General features: G+C 44.8%; 1 protein-coding gene across 2 annotated transcripts in view; it reads left to right on the forward strand.

Moving 5' to 3' along the window:
- CACNG7 (calcium voltage-gated channel auxiliary subunit gamma 7) overlaps positions 1 to 27,075 on the forward strand; it is a 62,143-nt gene that overhangs the window by 16,720 nt on the left and 18,348 nt on the right. For both annotated transcript variants that reach the window (XM_044278078.1, XM_044278077.1), the window contains exon 3: positions 10,904 to 11,044. In XM_044278078.1, the coding sequence (XP_044134013.1) occupies positions 10,904 to 11,044 (141 nt within the window). The remainder of the gene's footprint in view (positions 1 to 10,903; positions 11,045 to 27,075) is intronic.

The raw sequence follows: 27,075 nt of genomic DNA on the forward strand, positions 1-27,075 counted from the left end.
ATCGTTGGTGGTTGTAGTGGCTGCATGCTTATTATGCAAATACTTACCTGAATCAAGCATCCAGCGACGTTACCGGACTCTCCGCCTCCTTACCAGTGATGCCGGTGTCTTCTCTTCCTGGTGTAGGGCTGACGTCATCGACGCAGGCGCACTGAGGAAGGAGCAGCCAAGCGAGCGTCCTTCTCTCAGAGCGCCTGTGCCGAATGAGGACTGGTACAGCGCAGGCGTGAGATTTCAGCTGCAGACAGGGCCAGCGGAAGGAGGAGAGCGCTCGCTGGCCCTGTCAATCAAGTGGAGGAGGGGGTGTTTTTTTAGACCGAGGATTCGGCAACTACCAGCAAGTAACCGCCCAACTTGATGGTAGTGAAGAAATTTGCATATCACAAAAGTACTATTTTTAAAGAATTTAAAGCACAGCCAGAGGTAAGAGGGGTATATATTGACTCTGCATACATTAGCAATTATATTAAGTCCAATACTGAAAATTGCTGTTTGGGGGGTGACAGAAGCCCTTTAACTTCCTTGTCTGCTGAACAACTGGTGTTCTGTGTTGATTAGCTGATTAGAGTGTGACACCATGAATCTACAATATAGAACTTTTTCTATTTTCTGAGATAGTGACTTTGGAGTTTTCATTAGCTGTCAGTAGTGTTGAGTAGTGTAAAATCCATATTACCTTGTGCTTCCTGGTAACAAATCAGTTTTTCCTAAAATGGCGGCTGCATGTGTTACCAAGTGAACGTAAGAAGCCAAAGAATGCGAGATCACCCTTAATGCTATGCAGCCAGCCAATTTACAGGCAGCCATCCCCTGTCATGTCACAGCCCTATAAAACCATAATCCTTTGTGGTTTCCGCCATTGTCCTGTGAGCTGAGCATAGGACGAGACGTGGCAAGCGCTCATGCACTAGGGACAGTGTTGCTGAAAATGATTAATAGAAGAATATTGGAGAAGGAGAGTTCAGGGAGAGTGCAGAGAGACTGCAGGGTGACTTATGGTTTTTCAGTTATTTATTAATTCCTACATTTACTTATTCCTACATCAGCTGTAAATGCAATTCAATACTAATAAGATGGAAGCCTTTATTATTCCGGTGACAATGTGCCAACCAATACAATACAGCCTGAACACTTTAGGGGCCAAGTCTTGGTATACCTAAGTTATATACAGTTGCAAGAAAAAGTATGTGAACGCTTTGGAATTATATGGATTTCTGCACAAATTGGTAAAAAAATGTGATATGATCTTCATCTAAGTCACAACAATAGACAATCACAGTCTGCTTAAACTAATAACACACAAAGAATTAAATGTTACCATGTTTTTATTGAACACACCATTAGTGATGTCCCGAACTATTCGCCGGCGAACATAGCTTGTTCGCGTTTGCCGCTGCGGGCGAATATATGCGATGTTCGGTCCGCCCCCTATACATCATCATTGAGTAAACTTTGACCCTGTACCTCACAGTCAGCCGACACATTCCAGCCAATCAGCAGCAGACCCTCCCTCCCAGACCCTCCCACCTCCTGGACAGCATCCATTTTAGATTCATTCGGAAACTGCATTCACAGTGAGAGGAGGGAGAGTGTAGCTGCTGCTGATTCAATAGGGAAAGCGTTAGCTAGGGCATTGTTCTGTGTCCACAGACTCATCTGCTGTAAGGACAGCGTCCTGACAGCACCCCAAAAAGCCCTTTTCAGGGCTGGTACATCAGTGTGCTTTTTTTTTTTTTTATATATATTGCAGTTGCCTGGCTGCCCGTGTGTGAGAGGCTGCAGGCTCAGTCATAGACAGCACTGTGTGCACAGTGCACACCATTCATACAGGGTGTGACAGAAAATATCTCGCAGATAAAAAATAAATCTCATTCACTCAAATACCTTGCAGAAAAAAAATATATATTTAAAAATTTTCTGTGATCTAATCACATATGCAAGCCTCTGTGCGTCAGGCCCACACATATTGTATTGTGCCCACTGGCTAGCAGATAGTCCTGCACTCATACAGTTAGGGTGTTATTCACTCAAATACCTTGCAGAAAAAAAAAAACTATTTTCTGTGATCTAATCACATTTGCAAGCCCGTGTGCGTCAGGCCAACACACTGTATTGTGCCCACTGGCTAGTGGCTAGGCCTCCACTCATACCGTTACAGGGTGTCATTCACTCAAATACCTTGCAGAAAAAAAAATTATATTTAACATTTTTCTGTGATCTAATCACATTTGCAAGCCCGTGTGTGTCAGGCCAACACATACTGTATTGTGCCCACTGGCTATGGGCTAGGCCTGCACTCATATTGTTACAGGGTGTCATTCACTCAAATACCTTGCAGAAAAAAAAAATTATATTTAAAATTTTCTGTGATCTAATCAAATTTGCAAGCCCGTGTGCGTAAGGCTCACACATACTGTATTGTGCCCACTGGCTAGTGGCTAGGCCTGCACTCATACCGTTACAGGGTGTCATTCACTCAAATACCTTGCAGATAAAAAAAAGTTCTATTGAAAATTTTTCTGTGATATAATCACATTTGCAAGCCCGTGTGTGTCAGGCCCACACAGACTGTACTGTGCCCACTGCCCACCACTTATATAGGGTGGCACAGTACCTTGCACGCATAGTAACACTTAAAAAAAAAAAACGCAGAGGCAGGCCACGCCGCAGGGGCCGTCGTGTTTGTGGTGCTGTGATTTCCACTGGCCCTGGAATAATGCCCAGTGTTCAGAGGCCACATACCCTAAACCCCAAAAATTCAGAGAAAATAGTTGACTGGCTTACACAGGACACCCAATCTTCAACAGCTTCCGCTAAGAACCTTGACGTACCATCCTCCTCTAGCTCAGCTTTGGTCACCTGCTCTCAAGTTACCACTCTCCCCCCCCCCGCCGCCACCACCACCACTAACACCACAGCCACCACAGCCACCACAGCCGCTTCACTTGATCCCTCAGATCAACACATCAGTTGGATGAAATTTGTGATGCGCAACCATTATTGCCAGGAAATGTAGATAACAGGGATATGTCTCAGTCAGGCAGCATTACACACATGGACGTACAGTGTGATGATGATGATGATGTTGTACCCGCTGCTGCTTCCTTTGCTGAGGTGTCAGATACAAGTGAAGTGGTTGATGATGACGATGTGTCCGTGAATGCCACGTGGGTGCCTGCAAGAAGAGAAGAAGAAGAGGGGGAAAGTTCAGAAGGGGAGACAGAGAGAAGGAGGAGACGAGTTGAAAGCAGGGGGAGGTTGTCGCAAGGAGCTAGTGGCACAGTCAGACAGCATGTATCGGCACCCGGGGTCAGCCAGACAGCACGCCAATCAACGCATGCTGTTGCCACCACCAGAATGCCGTCATTGCAAAGCTCAGCAGTGTGGCATTTTTTTTGTGTGTCTGCCTCTGACAACAGTGATGCCATTTGCAACCTGTGCCAAAACAAACTGAGTCGTGGGAAATCCAACACCCACCTAGGTACAACTGCTTTGCGAAGGCACATGATCGCACATCACAAACGCCTATGGGATCAACACATGATGACGAGTAGAAGCAGCACACAAGCTCAGAGCCACCATCCTCCTCCTGGTCCAGCATCTTCAGCCACGTCAACCACTGCTGTCCTCCTTGCCCCCTCTCAACCACCCGCCACTCCGCCTCTCACCTTGAGCAGTTCCATCTCATCTGCCCACAGTCAGGTGTCTGTAAAGGAAATGTTTGAGCGTAAGAAGCCAATGTCACAGAGTCACCACCTTGCCCGGCGTCTGACAGCTGGCTTGACGGAACTCTTAGCCCGCCAGCTTTTACCATACCAGCTGGTGGAGTCTGAGGCCTTCAAAAAATTTGTCGCTATTGGGACACCACAGCGGAAGGTACCCGGACAAAATATTTTTTTCTAATAAGGCAATCCCAAACCTCTACTCAGTGATTGAAAAGGAAGTCATGGCATCTCTGGCATACAGTGTTGGGCATGGGTCCATCTGACCACTGATACCTGGTCTGCAAAGCACGGTCAGGGCAGGTATATCACCTACACTGCACATTGGGTCAACCTGCTGACGGCTGCCAAGCATGGAATGCGTGGCTCTGCAGCGGAGTTGGTGTCACCACCACAACTTGTAGGCAGGCCTACTGCCACCTCCTCTACTCCTCCTACTCCATCCTCTTCCATAACCTCCTCGGCTGAGTCCTCTTCTGTTACGGCGTCTGGCTGCACATCAACTGAATCCCCCCAGCTCCCCAGGGGCTATTCCACATCCCGGATACAACAGTGTCACGCTGTCTTGGGGTTGACTTGCCTGAAAGCAGAGAGCCACACCAGACCAGCACTCCTGTCCGCCCTGAACGCACAGGTGGATCAGTGGCTGACCCTGCACCAACTGGAGATCGGGAAAGTGGTGTGTGACAATGGAAGCAATTTGTTGGCGGCATTGAATTTGGGCAAGTTGTCACATGTGCCGTGCATGGCACATGTGTTGAATATCATCGTACAACGCTTTTTGTCTAAGTACCCAGGCTTACAGGACGTCCTCAAGCAGGCCAGGAAGGTGTGTGGCCATTTCAGGCGTTCCTACACGGCCATGGCGCACTTTTCAGACATTCAGCGCCGAAACAACATGCCAGTGAGGCGCTTCATTTGCGACAGCCTGACACGTTGGAATTCAACACTCCTAATGTTCGACCGCCTGCTCCAACAAGAAACAGCCGTCAACGAGTATTTGTATGACCGGGGTGCTAGGACAGCCTCTGCGGAGCTGGGAATTTTTTTGCCACGTTACTGGACGCTCCTGCGCAATGCCTGTAGGCTCATGCGTTCTTTTGAGGAGGTGACAAACCTAGTCAGTCGCACCAAAGGCACCAAAAGCGACCTCCTTCCATTTGTTTTCTTCCTGGAGCATGCCCTGCGAAGAGTGCTGGATCAGGCTGTAGATGAGCGTGAAGAGGAAGAGGAAGAGTTGTGGTCACCATCACCACCAGAAACCACATTGTCATCATCGCTTGCCGGACCTGCGGCAACGCTGCAAGAGGAGTATGAGGAAGAGGAGTCAGAGGAGGAATGTAGCTTTGAGGAGGAGGAACACCAACCACAGCAGGCATCCCAGGGTGCTCATTGTTGTCACCTTTCTGGGACCCGTGGTGTTTTACGTGGCTGGAGGGAAGAACAGACCGTCAATGACATTAGTGAGGAGGAGGAACGGGAAATGAGTAGCTCGGCATCCAACCTTGTGCAAATGGGGTCTTTCATGCTGTCATGTCTGTTGAGGGACCCTCGTATAAAAAGGATGAAGGAGAACGACCTGTACTGGGTGGCCACGCTACTAGACCCCCGGTATAAGCAGAAAGTGGCGGAAATGTTACCAAATTACCGGAAGTCAGAAAGGATGCAGCAGTTCACAACCAAACAAAAAAATATGCTTTACACAGCTTATAAGGGGGATGTCACAGCACAACGGGAATCTAACTGGGGAAGAGGTGAAAGTAATCCTCCTCCTACCACGACCACGGCGGCAAGGACAAGACGCTTTACAGATGTGTTGTTGATGGAGGACATTGTGAGCTTTTTCAGTCCTACACATCGCCACAGCCCTTCGGGATCCAGCCTTAGAGAACAAATCGACCGACAGGTGGCAGACTACCTCGCCTTAACTGCAGATATCGACACTCTGAGGAGCGATGAACCCGTTGACTACTGGGTGTGCAGGCTTGACCTGTGGCCTGAGCTATCCCAGTTTGCAATAGAACTTCTGGCCTGCCCCGCTTCAAGTGTCCTGTCAGAATGGACCTTCAGTGCAGCAGGAGGCATTGTCACTGACAAAAGAAGTCACCTTGGTCAAAAAAGTGTTGATTACCTCACCTTCATTAAGATGAATGAGGCATGGATCCCGAAGGGACTGACAGTAGGGGATACGTGGCCTCAAAATGGTCCCCACGCTTCTGTATTTAATGTCTGCATACCAGATGACTTTCGTGAATTCTCCGCCACCAACTAGGGTTCAAGCCGCAATGTTTTAGTCACCTTTCTGCCTTGAAAACATACATTTTTCTGGCCGCTGCTACAACAGCGGCTGCAACAATAACATTGTTTTTCAGGCATGTGTACATGCCTAATTTTTCTGGCCTCTGGTGCTGCATTATGGCTGCAAAAAAAAAAAAAAAAAAAAAAAGGCACATACAAGTGTCAATTCCCCTTTCGTGATCGTTACCTTGTTGTGGTGAAGGGGCTTGCGTATCACAATGAAGCGATCATCACCTCTATGAGTGTGTTGGCAATTTTGCCACACCCCAGATGATAAGGCCGTTGCTTCATTATGATCAGACCAAAAGCGATCGGGACGGCTGGATGTTTTTTCATAGAAAAAACTAAAAAAAAATGTATTTTATTTTTTTAAGTTGTATGGGTGGGTTTTTAATACATAAAATAAAAAAAAATCATAATATAGTCTCTTAATAGTTTATTAGAAATAATGCAGACAATTAAAAAAATCCCCATCAATTCCAATACAAATCAAGTACAAAGCTCAGAACTAAATTATTCCAGGATGTCGTTATGGTTCGTTAATTCGACAATGGTTAATCAATTCGACACACGTCCCCAGATAGGGGACGTAACAGGGATTAAACTGATAGGAATAGTACTAGTTAAGACACCACTCATATAGGGTGTCACAGCACATTGCTCCATGCACGCGCAGTGCCCCAACTTGGGAGTAACAGGACCGACCAAGCTGCTTTTTCCATCTCCCGGTTCCTAAAATCAATTCAGTTTGGTGTATCAGAGTTTGGTCTGTCACTGTGAAGGCAGTCGAAGGTACCCGGCCTAAATTTTTTTTTCACAAAAGGCAATCCCACCCTGATATGGGACGTAACAGGGATTAAACTGATGAGAATAGTACTACAGAAAATAGCACTAATATTGGGTGTGACAGTAAATTGCACGGCGCAGACGCAGTGACCATGGCGTGGATTCAAACAAAGGGGAGGCAGCGAGCGTTTTTTTAACCATCTCCCCGTTCGAAAAATCTATTTAATAAATGGACCCCAGATTGGTGATGTCACGTAACAGGTCTTAAACTGATGAGAATAGTACTACAGAAAATACCACTCATATCGGGTGTGACAATAAAATGACACGGCGCAGACGCAGTGACCGTGGCGTGGATTCAAACAAAGGGGAGGGAGCCAGCAATTTTTTAACCATTCCCCCGTTTGAAAAATCTATTTAATAAATGGACCCCAGATTGGGGACGTAACAGGGATTAAACTGATGAGAAGAGAGAACTACAGGGAATACCACTCATATCGGGTGGGACAGTAAATTGCACGGCGCAGACGCAGTGATCGTGGCGTGGATTCAAACAAAGGGGAGGGAGCCTGCGTTTTTTTAACCATCTCCCTGTTCGAAAAATCCATTTAATAAATGGACCCCAGATTGGGGACATAACAGGGATAAAACTGATGAGAAGAGAGAACTATAGAAAATAGCACTCATATCGGGTGGGACAGTGAATTGCTAGGCACAGACGCAGTGAACGTGGATTCAAACAAAGAGGAGGGAGCCAGTGTTTTTTTAACCATCTCCCCATTCGAAAAATCAATTCAATTCACCTTTCCGGGACCCTTGGTGTTGTATGTGGCTGGGTGGAGGAAGAAACCTTCAATTACATCAACAGGACATGGCTAGCTTGGTATCCAACCTTGTGCAAATGGGAAGTTCGCGGTTGGGCAAATGGACTGTTTGCGGTGCATTAAAAGGGGAGTTTGGTCTGTCAATGTCTGTGAAGCGGGCATAACCACTACACTACCTGATCGATACAACATCATACCTGATCGTATACACACACTGGATGTTTAAACCACGTTGTTCAAAAAAAATTGGATTGTTAGGTGATCTATGCCCTTTATGGATTAAAATCCAACTCTGCGTCAACTATGTAATTTTCCATGGGAGTTTTGCCATGGATCCCCCTCCGGCATGCCACAGTCCAGGTGTTAGTCCCCTTGAAACAACTTTTCCTTCACTATTGTGGCCAGAAAGAGTCCCTGTGTTTTTAAAATTCGCCTGCCTATAGAAGTCAATGGCGGTTCTCGAACATTTGTAGACATTTGCGTTCGCAAATGGAAAATTTTATGTTCGCGACATCTCTACACACTATGTAAACATTCACAGTGCTGGTGGAAAAAGTATGTGAACCCTTGGATTTAATAACTGTTTGAACCTCCTTGGGCAGCAATAACTTAAACCAAATGTTTCCTGTAGTTGCAGATCAGACGTGCACAATGGTCAGGAGTAACTCTTGACCATTCCTCTTTACAGAACTGTTTCTGTTCAGCAATATTCTTGGGATGTCTAGTGTAAATCGCTTTCTTGTGGTCATGCCACAGGATCTCAATCAGGTTGAGGTCAGGACTCTGACTGGGCCTCTCCAGAAGGCGTAGTTTCTTCTGTTTAAGCCACTCTGTTGTTGATTTACTTCTACGCTTTGGGTTGTTGCCCTGCTGCAACACCCATCTTCTATTGAGCTTCAGCTGGTGGACAGATGGTCTTAAGTTCTCCTGCAAAATGTCTTGATAAAATTGTGAATTCATTTTTCCTTCGATGATAGCAATCCGTCCAGGTCCTGACGCAGCAAAGCAGCCACAAACCATGATGCCCCCACCACCATACTTCACAGTTGGGATGAGGTTTTGATGTTGGTGTGCTGTGCCTCTTTTTCTCCACACATAGTGTTGTGTGTTTCTTAGGGAGCGTAGCAGCAGTGCTGAACTTTCTCCATTTATAGACAATTTGTCTTACCATGGACTAATGAATATCAAGGTTTTTGGAGATACTTTTATAACCCTTTCCAGCTTTATGCAAGTCAACAATTCTTAATTGTAGGTCTTCTGAGAGCTCTTTTGTGCGAGGCATCATTCACATCAGGCAATGTTTCTTGTGAAAAGCAAACCCAGAACCGGTGTGTGTTTTTTATAGGGCAGGGCAGCTGTAACCAACACCTCCAATCTCATCTCATTGATTAGACTCCAGTTGGCTGACACCTCACTCCAATTAGCTCTTGGAGATGTCATTAGTCTAGGGGTTTACATACTTTTTCCACCTGCACTGTGAATGTTTACATGGTGTGTTCAATAAAAACATGGTAACATTTAATTATTTGTGTGTTATTAGTATAAGCAGACTGTGATTGTCTATTGTTGTGACTTAGATGAAGATCAGATCACATTTTATGACCAATTTGTGCAGAAATCCATATCATTCCAAAGAGTTCACATACTTTTTCTTGCAACTGTATACAACTACAATTTGATTTTTTTGGTTAACTTTGGCGAAGTTGCTGAATCTTATTTTTAAATTTTATTCATCTCTAGCTGTCAGCCATAATCATCAACTTTAAAATAAATAAACACTTGAAATAGATCATACCTGTATGTAATGAACCTATTTATGAGTTTCACTTTTTTTTATTGAATTACTGAAGTAAATAAATTTTTGATGATATTCTAATTTATTAAGATACATACATAGGTTGGTTTTCATCTTTTCTGCAAAAGAGGTTAGATGTAGCAATAGTAATGTGGAGATTATGAGGAATTGTCAAAGCTGTATTATGGTATATCCCCTGTAAGGAAAATAATGTTATGTACAATGTGTGTGACTGAAAAGAGTTGTCCCACCTGGACATTTATAGCATATCTAGAACTCGGCATCAAATTGTGTAAAACAACTAGTTACATGCGTTTCAACACATTATCATGCTTTATGCACCTCAATAGACAATTTTAAAAAGTGCATTGAAAAAAGTGCAACTTAGAAAAAGCAGCAAATTGTGTCAAAATTAACAAAGGACAACCAAGGAGTCTAACATGTCTGCCAAGATGTCAAACAAGGTCCATCTTAGTTTATCTTCTGTCTGCCTGATCTAGATTGAAGCTAAGTTTGACAGTAATAATACATCTCCTCTCCTGTTTTTTTATTCTGTTTTAGTTATTGGGCATTATCATTTTTCTGATAAAAATTAGGTTAAAAATTCAGTTATAGAAGCTTTAAATCTAAATATTGAAACCAAAATAATGAAAACAAAAGAAACGCTGTAAAAATTCCATTAATTGGGAACCAAGTTATTAAACTAGTTAGTATACAGTAATGATCAAATATTAGTTTTTTTGCATATCAATTGTATTATAAATCAAGATTCAAAAATAGTTGGCACTATTGGTAGAATGGGATAAGACATCTCAAATTATATTCGATGCACTTAGAAAACAGGGCACCCCATAGAAACATGTTTCTATCTAGCACAAAAGACTCCGCTCTTTGTTTACTACATCATCCTTTCCATGATCCATTGACCAATTTCCATCCTTGTGCTTGCTAAGCATGTACAATAATTCCTGTGGAGAGAGCTGGTTCTCTACAGGTTATTGACACCCAATAGCAAATGGTAAGGGATATACCAGGTTTTGGCCCTTTCTCCAAAGGTGCAGTTAAATTGTCTACTTTTATGGTATGTACACCATTGCTTTTTATTACAGTGCATTATATATTTGATATGTATTGTTGCACAGTCATTAAATTCTGACTGCAATCTAATCCTGTGTATTCTAGTGAGATCCAGGTAAAACAAATTTTGATGACTATAAAATAATAGAAGTCTAGGTTATTTCTTTATGACAAAGTTATATCTGTCTTGAACAGTGTTGTTATGTCTAACAATTGTTGGTGGCCGAAAGAGAAAATTGACACAAGTATGATATACATTATTTTTCTGAATATCTGTAACTTAAATTAAATTAAATTAATCTTGTTTAAATGTAGGTTTAACCATTTGTTCCTCAGTGAATGTGTTAAGCAAACCTAAAAGCATTGCTCTGTTTACAGATTGTGTCTTATCTTTTGTGCAGAGACCATCCGTAGTGCTACACCATTTCCCATGGTCAGCCTTTTTCTTGTGTTTACTGCCTTTGTCATCAGCAACATTGGACACATCCGACCTCAGAGGACAATACTGGCTTTTGTGTCTGGCATTTTCTTTATACTATCCGGTAAGTTTTGACATATTTTTTTTCTACTAATGCAACCCGCTTCTTTTGTGATAGAAAGTAGAAATAAACAGCTTTCTTAAAATACGATTTGGGTCTGAATCAACTCAAGTCCGAATGAATTTGACCAGAATTGAAAGTGCCCAAGTTGCCACTCTCTCACAAATTAAATTACTCAACATCTGGGATCATTAGAATCAAAGCTTTTTGAATAATTCAGGTTGAATTATGAAATTTTTGTAGAAAATATCCAGATATGTTGTATTTCCTAAATCAGGCAACCCTTTATTAGCTACAGCAAAGCTACACAGGTACATTGCAATTTCATGTTCTTATTTTCTATAAATTTTTCATAGAGCCAACATATTCTGCAGCAACATACAAGGGTTCATCACAATCTAAATTCCAAAATAACCTATTAGTATGTGTTTTTTTTTATGTGGGAGGAAATGAAAGTACCAAAAGGAACCCAAACAAAAAGGGGAAGAACATACAAACTTTCTGCAGATGTTGACTTTGGTAAAATTTTAACCTAGGGCTAACCACTGAGCCAAAGTTCTTTTTACTTCCAAGATTGTCTTCACATATCCCACTTAAATTTGTTTTAACCACTTCAGTGTTTAATTGCAGCAGCTACAGTACATGTTATATTACGGTCAGAGATGAGACAAGCTCTATATTAAAGATTGATCCTTGTTTAGGGTTCAGTTGTCATATATGGCATGACTACTGTTTCGTAATGGGAAATAAGAGAAATTTACAGATCAGAAAATTCACAGAATATCTCTGTAGAGAACAGGAGTTTCAATAAATCCCTTTTATACAACATGACACAGAGCTGTGTGATTTCTTGCAGAATATTTTTTCCCTGAATGTGTTTGCAGTTTTTACATTTAGTTCCAAAATTAGCATTTTTCTTTTATAGCAAGTGACTCCAGCATCTCTACAGCAATGACAAGCAAAGTTTATTAACATGGGCTTTTTGCCATGTTTAATAAATAAATCTAAATAAAATAATCTTGTATGTCTCCTGCTTTAGTGTACATTGGGACTCATTTGCTAAACACCAGAGAGAGAAAGAAAGGTACTCTGGCTAGTCCCATTTATTGTTTTGATGCCATAACAACAGATGTGGTGGAGACTCCATATAGTAATTATAAAAAATGGTGCACTATGCAGCACTATTTCTTCCAGTAAAAAGTAGGATACCATGACAGAACCCAACTGACCTCATTTTTAGTCAGTGAGGTCCTTTGAGCTTTGTTTGTGTCCATTATGGATGAGCGTATCAATTGTCATGAATTCATTCATTTCATCAGCCAAAGTTCTACACCTGCGAGGGGCTGTCCTTACAGCTGAAAATGCTCCTCCTTCCACTTGACTGACTGAAATGGACATCTCTACCTGTGTGGCTCTCCTTCCATTACTGGAGCAGCAACTGCATATGAATAACAATACTAACAGAAGCCTGATTGGCTGATAACCTATCTTGAACTAGTTATAGTGTCTGAGGTCAATGTTGCCCAATATTCCTGATAAAGCCAGTTTAGCTGGTGAAACATGTCAGGGGGCAGTTGTTAGGTTTTAGGTTCCTGTGTATGTATACCTAACTTTCAGCAGTGTTACCACTAGTCATTAGTACTTTGAATTATTGGTGTCATACCAGGTGCCAGTGAAGTAACTGGCCATTGCAACAAATGTCTTCATTCAGTGTGTGATCACAGGAGGGAGAGTACACATCCCAACCAGTGACAAGCTAATTAATAATAAAGACAGACGGCATCACAAACAGGGAACTGTTTTTTTTTTAACCTTTTTGTTTTGGCTCACGTAGAAGTTTTAATACAATCATTAAAAGCTATGTTTAAATCAGACACTATATCTGGGTCAAGATAGGTTCTGAGCCAATCAGGCTATTGTCAGTACACCTTTACCCAGATAGGGTCAGCTATTTTGATGTATTGCAACTGCATATGAGCCGCATTTTAGGGTAGCCTCTGCACTTTTGGCCACTACTCAGAACAGTTGTGCAGGCGCGAGATTGTAAGGGCCTGCCAAGATGTCGGGGCCTGTCAGTCAAGTGGCAGGAGGAGCATTTTCGGCTGCATGGACAGCCCGTCGCAGATGAGACAAATTGATTTTTAAGATTAATTTCAAGATTAAATTTCATTTTCATTTTTCTGATTCTGTGATTGAATTCTCATCAAGTCTATAACATACTCAACTTAGGTAGCACTTCATGCAACCATAGACGGGGTGTATTTCACTTTTAGTTTTGTTAATTTTTTCCAGTCCAAAACTAATATCAGGTAATACTTTCCATCTTGACAAGTTGTCTATTATGCTTCGAATGATCTGATATAAAATAATTGTTGACATTATTTTTGCTTTGTGATGTCACTATTTGTATTATGTGTGACATTATCATGTATTGCAGCTGGCTCTGTTACATTACTCTGATTATTTTTGTGCTTGGCATTGTTTTGTACATTGTCACCTTACTTTATTATCCTGTTGATTTTTCCAGTGCTATGACATCATCATAGTCTTTTTTTTTTGTACTGTAACTTTACAATGCACATCATTCCTATGGTGTGATACAAATGTGTGGATTATGCCTGTGCTGTGATCTCATCTTGCCGTTCTTCACATACTTCTCAGTGGTGTTGCAGCACAGGACTTATTCACACAATGATGTAACAGAACTGGCATAATAAATATAATAATTTACATGGGTATAGCGCATAGTGCAATGTAACTAAACCCTTTTTTAACGGCTTTAACACTGTCCAATTATTATTATTATCCATTTGTTTCCAAGCAATTCTGATTATTAGTGAATAGGGATGAGCAAACCTGTAGCTGTTCGGCTGGTTCGGCCGAACTTCAGGTCAAAGTTCGGGTTCGGGACCCAAACTTGACCCGAAACCTGGACCCCATTGAAGTCAATAGGGACCTGAACTTCACTTTAATATTTTCCATTATAACATGGCTATAGCAGAAAATAATAGCATTCTTAAGACAGAATTCAAAAGAATATGGAAATTTAGGGGTTAAAAAAAACTACTCACCTCATCCACTTGATCGCGCCGCCTCAGTGTCTACTATCTAGCAGGACCTGCAATGAGATCACGGTGCTCACCATTTGGTGAGCGTGGTGACATCATCACAGATACTTCTATCTTCATTCAGTAGGACCTGCCAAAGTGCCTGCGATAATGTCACCACGCACATTTTAATACTGTACAGAGACGGATCTCTGTACAGCATTAATCAGAAGTTTTAAACTAGGATCCGATGCTCACTTTGCTCATAGCTAATAAGGATATTGGACTAGTTTAAATGACGAATAGATAAAACTGATGCTTAACTTTGATATTCACTGATTGTGCTGACAGAAAATGTATTATCAGAGACACAATCACTAAATGTACATATGACTCATGGTGAAATATACCTTCACAATAGGCATAGCTGTTATTGCTAAGCAACTTTGATGTTCCTCGTCTGGCGGGCAGGAGTTTTCTCCTCGCCCAGTAGGGAGGATTTTCCTCCCTGTAGGCTACATAGATTGTCCTAATGGATATAAGATCCTCGTGACAGATTTCGAACCACTGGTAATTAATCTGTGTGGTTTAAAAATACAAAGTGATAACAGAGCTAAGTAATAATGCATGTAGTGTAGTCACAGCACAGGCATCATAAAACAGCGATTTCACAGAGGATTAAAGCACACAATAATGTCACAGAGCAGGGGTCATTTAAAGGGATATTTATATCTTAGTTGTTTATGGCATATCCAAAGGGTAAATGTCTGGTTGATGTTAGTCCTACCTCTGGGATTTAGCACCTATTTCCAGAAGACAGGTACTGCCTTTTGAGGCAGGCACTGGATGGGGCATGCAGGTGGTGATTGAACTGAGAGGTGGTGGCACAGATGCATCCCACGCACAGCCTTTGTTCAATCTCTAATAAAACCTATAAAAAAAAGCCAGACAATAATAATATTTATGTAATTTTATCACATGATAAAAATATAAAAAAAAACAATCCAGGAAAAAGATGGCAGCATCACTGGTGAGGAGACATACAGGGCACTATATATTTAAGGATCATACCAAGAAACGTACATAAACATAAAGTGCAAGTGCATATAAATATCCAGTTGGCTGAGTAACAACAACATAAACCACCTATTATTCATCGTGCGCTGCTCAAACCTGGATGATGCCAACCCCAACACGTGTTTTCGGTGTGCCTTTCTGGTGGTCAGTCTGTATTAAGATGCAGTGGCAAGAGGCTACCTCAACAAGTGGGACCAGGGGTGCAGTCCCTCCTTTTAGGAGATACAGCAGGAGCAGGTGCCAGAGGTAGAACCTGCATATGTTAGAAATGAAGGGCATATCCTATGAATATGGAAAAGTTATCTAAGATGAAAATACCCTGATTGGTGATAATGCTAAAAAAAATACATTGGGGGGTAATTTATTACCAGATATAAGTGGCATAGATTTTGTCACTTGCCATTTTGCGGTAAAATCTGTGTCTTTTTCCCGCTTACACTACTTTTCTGACAGGTCGAGAAAAGGGGACTTGGCATGAGTGGAAAAGTGAGTTGGCCAGCAGGCCCGTCTTATTCGTCATTTTCCACACCAGTTTTTGGCATGGAAAATAGCTTAGAAAGAAACTTAATACCAATGTGAAAAACGCTGGTATTAATAAATGAGCCCCAGCGGTGTATAAGACAATAGAACATTTATCATGAGGGTAATATCTGAAGCTTGAGTTTGCATTGGTGCATTTTATGTACTTATGTATGTTGTTTGATAAATCTGTCTCATCCTTAAACCTAACACTTTTGTCTAGAAAAGCTCCTCTAGTTTTTTTTATTCCACCTCCTACTGGAGTGAGATTACGACTTTTTTGTGACTTTTTTAAAAAAAAAGTCTCAATGACAATAATAAATCTGGAGGGAAACTGATTAACATAGCTAAACACAACCACTTATCCACCTACATTTCAAAACTGAAATGAGTGGTGTAGGAATGCAAAAAGTTTAAAACATTTTGTGCAAGTGAATGAAAAAAGTCTCAAAAGCAAATAATGTTGCAACTTTTTAAAGCCAGAATTCTGGAGTCAAGGCTTGGTAAATCAGGGACAATGTGTATAAATATGCAGATTATATCTGTCTTTATTAGTCTTGAGTGAATCGAAGCATCCAAAGTGTAATTCGATACGAAGTTTAGGAAAGTTTTGATTTGCAACAAATTTGAGTTTCCTCATGCTTCGTGGTAACGGAATATTTATTCCCTAACATGGCAGCTACACATGTTCCAAAGTCAAAGTAAAAAGCTCAGAAATGTGAGATCATTCATAATGCCGTGCAGACAGCCAATGAGCAGGTAGCCAGCCCCTGTGATGTCACAAGCCTTTAAAAGCCTCATATCACGTGGTCTCTGCCTTTTCACTCTGAGGTTAGCATAGGAAGAGACATGAGAAACGCTAGGGACAGTATTGCTAAAAGATTTTAATTTGGGAATATTGGATAGGGACAGTGCAGAGACAGTGTATCGAGATCGCAGGAAGAACATAGGGAGTCTGCAGGGACAGCGCAGGAAATGTGGATCCTCTGTGTCAGCTGATAGAGGACTGGAATTAGTCCAATATTGCTGACTGCTGACTCTCAGAGACAGGACCCTGGTGTCTGCACCTGTTACCTTGAATGCAGCTACCTGCAGTAGTGTAACAGAGTCCAACAAAGGCAGAATAAAGGAACAGATGGTCTTTACTGGCAGACAGTATTCAAAAGTCACTTGACAGATACAGGCAACACAAAGCTGTAGCATGCAGATATAAGCAGTCTCATAGGCAGCGCAGGGTCTGGATCCAGGCAGACTTACAGGAGGAGATGGACAGATGCGTAATCAGGCAGTGCAGATATAAGCGGTCTCGTTGTTAGGCAGTGCAGAGGTCTATAATCCTGGTGGTCCAATAAACAGACAGCAGGCAGATGCGAAGTCAAATGAAGCGGAGGTCAGAATCCAGGAAATCCAATAAACAGACACAGTGGAATGCTTCAGCGGGAGTCAAGAGGTACAACAACCACGCTTGGGCACTTAATGATGAGTGTAGCTGCCTTAAATACAAAATAGTCCCGCCTCCGGGTGGGGATGGTAATCAGGAACCAGCTGCCTACTCCTATAAGAAAGGGAGAGGTGCGCGAGCGCGTGCTATAGCTCATCAGATGACACCTGGTAAAGAGGACGGATGCGGCGGTATGCTGGCGGGCACCTGCGTCTCCTACAAGGTAAGCCAGTACTGGGACCCATAGTGCTGCAATGTGTAGACAGCGATCTGCCACCCTGCTGTGGAGACGCAGATCCCATACTGACACTACTTCAATAACAGTAGAATTAGACAGCTTATTCTACTGTTATTCTACTCCAATAATAGTTGAATAACAGTAGAATAACAGTAGAATAAGCGGTCTAATTCTACTGTTATTGGAGGGTCCACTTGTTTAATAGAAAAGTTATTATATTATGCATTGATTCTCAAATTGGCTTGAATAAGCTATCTAGTTCTACTGTTATTGAGATGTCCATCTTGTTAAATAGATAAACAATTCCATTAGACCTTGATTCTCAAATTGGAGTAAATGACCTGTCTACTTTTATGGTTATAGGGGTGTTCACCTTGTTAACTAGATAAATAATTCAATTAGACCTTGATTCTCAAATTCGGGTAAATAACCTGTCTACCTTAACTATTAGCGGGGTGTTAATATTGACAATGAATAAAATATTTTACATATACTATACAGTTAGTGTTACAGTACAGTATGTCCAAAAGATAGTTGCCAAGGCCCTCCAAAGGAATGCAAAAATGTTTCTGGAGCCAGCAGAAGGAGGGGGGGGGGGGGGGACTGGTAGCAGCAGTGCACCAACAGGCCAGAGCTGCCACTGTCATCCATCGGTCATGTTTCCACAGCCAACCCTGCTGTCCTGGAATGGTTGACTTGGTCTTCAACATCATATCAACTGACATCAGATACTCACAACCAGGACTCAATGGTTTCTTCTGACACCACCCTTAGTTGGCATGGTCCAGGAACAAGCTCTGTGCCCTTACCTGTTCTGAACCAGCCCCCTTCCTTTGCTGCTTCTTTTGCTCGGCAAGAAATGTATGCTGCCAGCACTGCTCTGCTTTTCAGCAAGGAAGATGTTATTGAGGACAGTCAACAGCTAATGGCCAGCCCAGATTTAGAGAAGAGGTCTGTTGCTCCCTCCTGTAGGCATGCATGTTGTGATGATGACAGTCATGTGGGAGCAGGTGTTGCCAGTGGTCAGGGATGCAGCCATAAGACTGGTGAGGGTCACATAAGTGACAAGCAGACAGTAGTAGATGGTGATGTAGCCAACTGCATATAGGAGCCAGGGAAGAGGGGGCTTACTCTTTATCATCATTATCAGGGGGTTAGGGTAGAAGCTTGCCCATGAGACAGGGGCAAGGTGGCAGCATGCAGCAGAGCCAGTGAGGTGCAAGCATGGCCATGAACTAATAGGGTGGCAGCAGTGTGAGATCTGGAGCCAAACATGACTGGGGTAGACCATCTGCTACTCAGGAGCCTACCTGTCCAGAAACAACTAACGGTGCCTGGCTTCATAACAGCTATGGAAGGATATCTGCATGAAGTGGTGGGGGTGAAATGCCATACTTGCCGATGTGTGAATTTTTCATTAAGTCAGTTGAGAACATCAGCGTGGCCATATGTAGGATCTGTGGCCAGGAGGTGAAGCGCGGCCAGGGTGCAAATATTGTGTCAACACATGTAGCGTCACCATAAAGTGGCCAGAGAAAACCGTGGAGCTGATGTAGTGATACAGATTAACACATCTCCCAGCAGCCTAAACTTCTTTCTCCAGCAGTCAAGACTCCAACAGTTCAGCAGAAGGGACTTTTCTTCCCATCGTCTACTGATCCTGATGCTCCTCCTAGTTATGCTTTTAGCCAGCAATCGATCACCGAAGCAATTGGAAAAAAAACAACATCCAACAGCGCAGAAGCTGAAAGTGCTCCTGGCCAAGTTGCTGGTACTAAAGTCCCTCCCTTTCCATGTGGTGGACTCTGTACATTTCAGAGAATTGATGGCTTGTTCTGAGCCAAGGTGGAAAGTCCCAAGCCGTCACTACTAGAGTTGAGCGAACACCTGGATGTTCGAGTTCGAGAAGTTCGGCCGAACATCCCGGAAATGTTCGGGTTCGGGATCCGAACCCGATCCGAACTTCGTCCTGAACCCGAACCCCATTGAAGTCAATGGGGACCTGAACTTTTCGGCACTAAAAAGGCTGTAAAACAGCCCAGGAAAGAGCTAGAGGGCTGCAAAAGGCAGCAACATGTAGGTAAATCCCCTGCAAACAAATGTGGATAGGGAAATGAATTAAAATAAAAATTAAATAAATAAAAATTAACCAAAATCAATTGGAGAGAGGTCCCATAGCAGAGAATCTGGCTTCACGTCACCCACCACTGTAAGAGTCCATTTTCATAAATTTAGGCCCAGCACCCAGGCAGAGGAGAGAGGTCCCGTAACAGAGAATCTGGCTTCATGTCAGCAGAGAATTAGTCTGCATGTCATAGCAGAGAATGAGGCTTCACGTCAGCCACCACTGCAACAGTCCATTGGCATATATTTAGGCCCAGCACCCAGGCAGAGGAGGGAGGTCCCGTAACAGAGAATCTGTCTTCATGTCAGCAGAGAATCAGTCTGCATGTCATAGCAGAGAATGAGGCTTCACGTCAGCCACCACTGCAACAGTCCATTGGCATATATTTAGGCCCAGCACCCAGGCAGAGGAGGGAGGTCCCGTAACAGAGAATCTGTCTTCATGTCAGCAGAGAATCAGTCTGCATGTCATAGCAGAGAATGAGGCTTCACGTCAGCCACCACTGCAACAGTCCATTGGCATATATTTAGGCCCAGCACACAGGCAGAGGAGAGAGGTCCCGTAACAGAGAATCTGTCTTCATGTCAGCAGAGAATTAGTCTGCATGTCATAGCAGAGAATGAGGCTTCACGTCAGCCACCACTGCAACAGTCCATTGGCATATATTTAGGCCCAGCACACAGGCAGAGGAGAGAGGTCCCGTAACAGAGAATCTGTCTTCATGTCAGCAGAGAATCATTCTGCATGTCATAGCAGAGAATCAGGCTTCACGTCACCCAACATTGGAACAGTCCATTGGCATATATTTAGGCCCCGGCACCCAGACACAGGAGAGGTTCATTCAACTTTGGGTAGCCTCGCAATATAATGGTAAAATGAAAATAAAAATAGGATTGAATGAGGAAGTGCCCTGGAGTCCAATAATATATGGTTAAGGGGAGGTAGTTAATGTCTAATCTGGACAAGGGACGGACAGATCCTGTGGGATCCATGCCTGGTTCATTTTTATGAACGTCAGCTTGTCCACATTGGCTGTAGACAGGCGGCTGCGTTTGTCTGTAATGACGCCCCCTGCCGTGCTGAATACACGTTCAGACAAAACGCTGGCCGCCGGGCAGGCCAGCACCTCCAAGGCATAAAAGGCTAGCTCTGGCCACGTGGACAATTTAGAGACCCAGAAGTTGAATGGGGCCGAACCATCAGTCAGTACGTGGAGGGGTGTGCACACGTACTGTTCCATCATGTTAGTGAAATGTTGCCTCCTGCTAACACGTTGCGTATCAGGTGGTGGTGCAGTTAGCTGTGGCGTGTTGACAAAAGTTTTCCACATCTCTGCCATGCTAACCCTGCCCTCAAAGGAGCTGGCATTGACACAGCTGCCTTGGCGACCTCTTGCTCCTCCTCTGCCTTGGCCTTCGGCTTCCACTTGTTCCCCTGTGACATTTGGGAATGCTCTCAGTAGCGCGTCTACCAACGTGCGCTTGTACTCGCGCATCTTCCTATCACGCTCCAGTGCAGGAAGTAAGGTGGGCACATTGTCTTTGTAGCGTGGATCCAGCAGGGTGGCAACCCAGTAGTCCGCACAGGTTAAAATGTGGGCAACTCTGCTGTCGTTGCGCAGGCACTGCAGCATGTAGTCGCTCATGTGTGCCAGGCTGCCCAGGGGTAAGGACAAGCTGTCCTCTGTGGGAGGCGTATCGTCATCGTCCTGCCTTTCCCCCCAGCCACGCACCAGTGATGGACCCGAGCTGCGTTGGGTGCCACCCCGCTGTGACCATGCTTCATCCTCATCCTCCTCCACCTCCTCCTCATCCTCGTCCTCCTCGTCCTCCAGTAGTGGGCCCTGTCTGGCCACATTTGTACCTGGCCTCTGCTGTTGCCAAAAACCTCCCTCTGAGTCACTTCGAAGAGACTGGCCTGAAAGTGCTAAAAATGACCCCTCTTCCTCCTCCTCCTCCTGGGCCACCTCCTCTTGCATCATCGCCCTAAGTGTTTTCTCAAGGAGACATAGAAGTGGTATTGTAACGCTGATAACGGCGTCATCGCCACTGGCCATGTTGGTGGAGTACTCGAAACAGCGCAACAGGGCACACAGGTCTCGCATGGAGGCCCAGTCATTGGTGGTGAAGTGGTGCTGTTCTGTAGTGCGACTGACCCGTGCGTGCTGCAGCTGAAACTCCACTATGGCCTGCTGCTGCTCGCACAGTCTGTCCAGCATGTGCAAGGTGGAGTTCCACCTGGTGGGCACGTCGCATATGAGGCGGTGAGCGGGAAGGCCGAAGTTACGCTGTAGCGCAGACAGGCGAGCAGGATGTGAACGCCGGAAGCGCGACAGACGGCCCGCACTTTATGCAGCAGCTCTGACATGTCGGGGTAGTTGTGAATGAACTTCTGCACCACCAAATTCAGCACAGGCGCCAAGCAAGGGATGTGCGTCAAATTGGCTAGTCCCAGAGCTGCAACGAGATTTCGCCCATTATCGCACACCACCAGGCCGGGCTTGAGGCTCACCGGCAGCAACCACTCGTCGGTCTGTTGTTCTATACCCCGCCACAACTCCTGTGCGGTGTGGGGCCTGTCCCCCAAACATATGAGTTTCAGAATGGCCTGCTGACGTTTACCCCGGGCTGTGCTGAAGTTGGTGGTGAAGGTGTGTGGCTGACTGGATGAGCAGGTGGAAGAAGAGGAGGAGGAAGCCGAGAAGGAGGAGGTGGCAACAGGAGGCAAAGAATGTTGCCCTGCGATCCTTGGCGGCGGAAGGACGTGCGCCAAACAGCTCTCCGCCTGGGGCCCAGCTGCCACTACATTTACCCAGTGTGCAGTTAGGGAGATATAGCGTCCCTGGCCGTGCTTACTGGTCCACGTATCTGTGGTTAGGTGGACCTTGCCACAGATGGCGTTGCGCAGTGCACACTTGATTTTATCGGATACTTGGTTGTGCAGGGAAGGCACGGCTCTCTTGGAGAAGTAGTGGCGGCTGGGAACAACATACTGTGGGACAGCAAGCGACATGAGCTGTTTGAAGCTGTCTGTGTCCACCAGCCTAAATGACAGCATTTCATAGGCCAGTAGTTTAGAAATGCTGGCATTCAGGGCCAGGGATCGAGGGTGGCTAGGTGGGAATTTACGCTTTCTCTCAAATGTTTGTGAGATGGAGAGCTGAACGCTGCCGTGTGACATGGTTGAGACGCTTGGTGATGGAGGTGGTGGTGGTGGTGTTGGTGGTACATCCCCTGTTTGCTGGGCGGCAGGTGCCAACGTTCCTCCAGAGGCGGAGGAAGAGGCCGAGGCGGCAGCAGCAGAAGAGGCCGAGGCGGCAGCAGCAGAAGAGGTAGCAGGGGGAGCCTGAGTGACTTCCTTGGTTTTAAGGTGTTTACTCCACTGCAGGTGCCTGGTCATGCAGGTTGTGCTCAGGTTCAGAACGTTAATGCCTCGCTTAAGGCTCTGATGGCACAGCGTGCAAACCACTCGGGTCTTGTCGTCAGCACATTGTTTGAAGAAGTGCCATGCCAGGGAACTCCTTGAAGCTGCCTTTGGGGTGCTCGGTCCCAGATGGCGGCGGGCAGTAGCAGGCGGAGTCTCTTGGCGGCGGGTGTTCTGCTTTTGCCCACTGCTCCCTCTTTTGCTACTCTGTTGGCTCGGTCTCACCACTGCCTCTTCCTCCGAACTGTGAAAGTCAGTGGCACGACCTTCATTCCATGTGGGGTCTAGGACCTCATCATCCCCTGCATCGTCTTCCACCCAGTCTTGATCCCTGACCTCCTGTTCAGTCTGCACACTGCAGAAAGACGCAGCAGTTGGCACCTGTGTTTCGTCATCATCAGAGTCATGCTGAGGTGGTATTCCCATGTCCTCATCATCAGGAAACATAAGTGGTTGTGAGTCAGTGCATTCTATATCTTTCACCGTTGGGGAAGGGCTAGGTGGATGCCCTTGGGAAACCCTGCCAGCAGAGTCTTCAAACAGCATAAGAGACTGCTGCATAACTTGAGGCTGAGACAGTTTCCCTGGTATGCATGGGGGTGATGTGACAGACTGATGGGGTTGGTTTTCAGGCGCCATCTGTGCGCTTTCTGCAGAAGACTGGGTGGGAGATAATGTGAACGTGCTGGATCCACTGTCGGCCACCCAATTGACTAATGCCTGTACCTGCTCAGGCCTTACCATCCTTAGAACGGCATTGGGCCCCACCATATATCGCTTTAAATTCTGGCGGCTACTGGGACCTGAGGTAGTTGGTACACTAGGACGTGTGGATGTGGCAGAACGGCCACGTCCTCTCCCAGCACCAGAGGGTCCACTAACACCACCACGACCATGTCCACGTCCGCGTCCCTTACTAGATGTTTTTCTCATTGTTATGGTTCACCACAACAACAAAAATATTATTTGGCCCAATGTATTGTATTCAAATTCAGCGGGATATAAATTTGAGGCCTAGTATTTAGGCGCTGGGTGACCGGTATGGATTTAGCGACAGAATTAGACTTGGAAATGCACAGTAGCGTGTGTGTGAAGTTATTCTGAATGACCCTATGTGCACCTTGAATATTATATACCCTTTTAGGGATAGATTTCAAATAGCTCTGATATAGTAGGAACCACTAAATTATGAAATTGCTAAATTGGGAATTGTACTTCAACCCAGAACAAAAAATGTGCTTTGACGGACACTAAATAACTTTCCCAGCCACAACAGGACAGCGGTAACGAGAGATTTAGCGGGATATAAATTTGAGGCCTAGTATTTAGGCGCTGGGTGACCGGTATGGATTTAGTGACAGAATTAGACTGGGATATGGCCAAAAAATAACCACACTATTGCTGGTTAAATGCACTTGGCACTTGGTGACGGGCGCAGCTTGCCCCTGATGTAGTATATGGCCAAAAAATGAACAGACTATTGCTGGTTAAATGCACTTGGTGTCACAGCTTGGCGAACCACACTACTGAGGGTTAAATGCACTTGGTGACGGGCGCAGCTTGCCCCTGATGTAGTATATGGCCAAAAAATGAACAGACTATTGCTGGTTAAATGCACTTGGTGACGGGTGCAGCTTGCCCCTGATTTAGTATATGGCCAAAAAATGAACAGACTATTGCTGGTTAAATGCACTTGGTGTGATAGCTTGACCAACCACACTACTGAGGGTTAAATGCACTTGGTGACGGGCGCAGCTTGCCCCTGATGTAGTATATGGCCAAAAAATGAACAGACTATTGCTGGTTAAATGCACTTGGTGACGGGCGCAGCTTGCCCCTGATTTAGTATATGGCCAAAAAATGAACAGACTATTGCTGGTTAAATGCACTTGGTGTGATAGCTTGACCAACCACACTACTGAGGGTTAAATGCACTTGGTGACGGGCGCAGCTTGCCCCTGATGTAGTATATGGCCAAAAAATGAACAGACTATTGCTGGTTAAATGCACTTGGTGACGGGCGCAGCTTGCCCCTGATTTAGTATATGGCCAAAAAATGAACAGACTATTGCTGGTTAAATGCACTTGGTGTGATAGCTTGACCAACCACACTACTGAGGGTTAAATGCACTTGGTGACGGGCGCTGCTTGCCCCTGATGTAGTATATGGCCAAAAAATGAACAGACTATTGCTGGTTAAATGCACTTGGTGTCACAGCTTGACGAACCACACTACTGAGGGTTAAATGCACTTGGTGACGGGCGCAGCTTGCCCCTGATGTAGTATATGGCCAAAAAATAAACAGACTATTGCTGGTTAAATGCACTTGGTGTGACAGCTTCACCCTGATGTAGGCTTTAGCCAAAAAACAACCACACCATTGAGGGTTAAATGCACTTGGTGACAGGCGCAGCTTGCCCCTGATTTAGTATATGGCCAAAAAATGAACAGACTATTGCTGGTTAAATGCACTTGGTGTGACAGCTTCACCCTGATGTAGGTTTTAGCCAAAACACAACCACACCATTGAGGGTTAAATGCACTTGGTCGCAGCTTGGATGCACTTGGTCGCAGCACCGCACAAGACACAAAATGGCCGCCGATCACCCCAGAAAAAAGTGACTGACAAACGGTCTGGGCAGCCTAAAAACAGTGAGTGAGCATTTGAATTTCAGCAGCTCAATGATGCACAGCTGCAGATCGATCGATTAATCAAGTGAAGTCCTTTGGAGGAGTTAATCTGCCTAATCTCGCCCTACTGTCGCATCCGCAACCTCTCCCTACGCTAATCAGAGCAGAGTGACGGGCGGCGCTATGTGACTCCAGCTTAAATAGAGGCTGGGTCACATGGTGCTCTGGCCAATCACAGCCATGCCAATAGTAGGCATGGCTGTGACGGCCTCTTGGGGCAAGTAGTATGACGCTTGTTGATTGGCTGCTTTGCAGCCTTTCAAAAAGCGCCAAGAAAGCGTCACAAAAGCGCCAAGAAAGCGACGAACACCGAACCCGGACTTTTACGAAAATGTCCGGGTTCGGGTCCGTGTCACGGACACCCCAAAATTCGGTACGAACCCGAACTATACAGTTCGAGTTCGCTCATCCCTAGTCACTACTTCTCTAAAAAAGCTGTACCAGCGCTGCATGCATATATACAGCAAAAGGTAGGCCAGTCCTTGAGCCTGTCAGTGCCTGTACAGTTCATGGCGTGTGGAGCTGTAACTATGGTCAAGGACAATATACTGCATATCCTTTATGGCCCACTGGGTAAATGTGGTTCCCACCCAGGCAAACCAGCAACTAGGCCAGGTGATGGCAATGCCATCCGCGTTTTCATGCTGTGATTGCGACACCAATGTCCTCCTCTGCCTCCTCATCTTCCACTTTGTCCTCAGCCTCTTGTAGTCACAGTTCTGAGTGGTCCTCTAGCATACCACCTATGCAGAGCACGGTGGTGTCATGCTGTTCTGCACTTAGCCAGCATGGGTGGACAGAGTAACATGGGGGGGGGGACTTTTATAGTATCATAGTAAGTTTATAAGGCTGAAAAAAGACATTTGTACATCCAGTTCAGCCTTTCAGGGTACTGTAGTCCACCCATTTTAGTTATTACTTTAGTTGCCCTTCTCTGAACCCTCTCCAGCTCTGCTATGTCTGCCTTGTTCATAGGAGCCCAGAACTGTACACAGTACTCCATGTGTGGTCTGACAAGTGATTTGTAAAGTGGCAGGACTATGATCTCATCACGGGCATCTATGCCCCTTTTGATGAGACCGATTATCCTGTTGGCCTTGGCAGCAGCTGCCTGACACTAGTTTCTACAGCTTAGTTTGCTGTTCATTAAAATTCCTAGGTCCTTTTCCATGTCAGTGTTACCCAGTGTTTTACCATTTAGTATGTATTGGTGACTTGCATTATTCCTTCCCATGTGCATAACCTTACATTTGTCAGTGTTAAACCTCATCTGCCACTTCTCTGCTCAAGCCTCCAATCTATCCAGATTCCTCTGTAGCAGTATACTGTCCTCTTCCGTGTTGATTACTTTGCACAGTTTAGCGTCATCTGCAAAAATGTATATTTTACTGTGCAAGCCTTCTACAAGATCATTAATAAACATATTGAAGAGAAAAGGGCCCAATACTGACCCCTGTGGTAACCCACCAGTG

The sequence above is a fragment of the Bufo gargarizans genome, chromosome 2 (assembly GCF_014858855.1).
Source record: "Bufo gargarizans isolate SCDJY-AF-19 chromosome 2, ASM1485885v1, whole genome shotgun sequence".
In the NCBI taxonomy this organism is placed as follows: domain Eukaryota; kingdom Metazoa; phylum Chordata; class Amphibia; order Anura; family Bufonidae; genus Bufo; species Bufo gargarizans.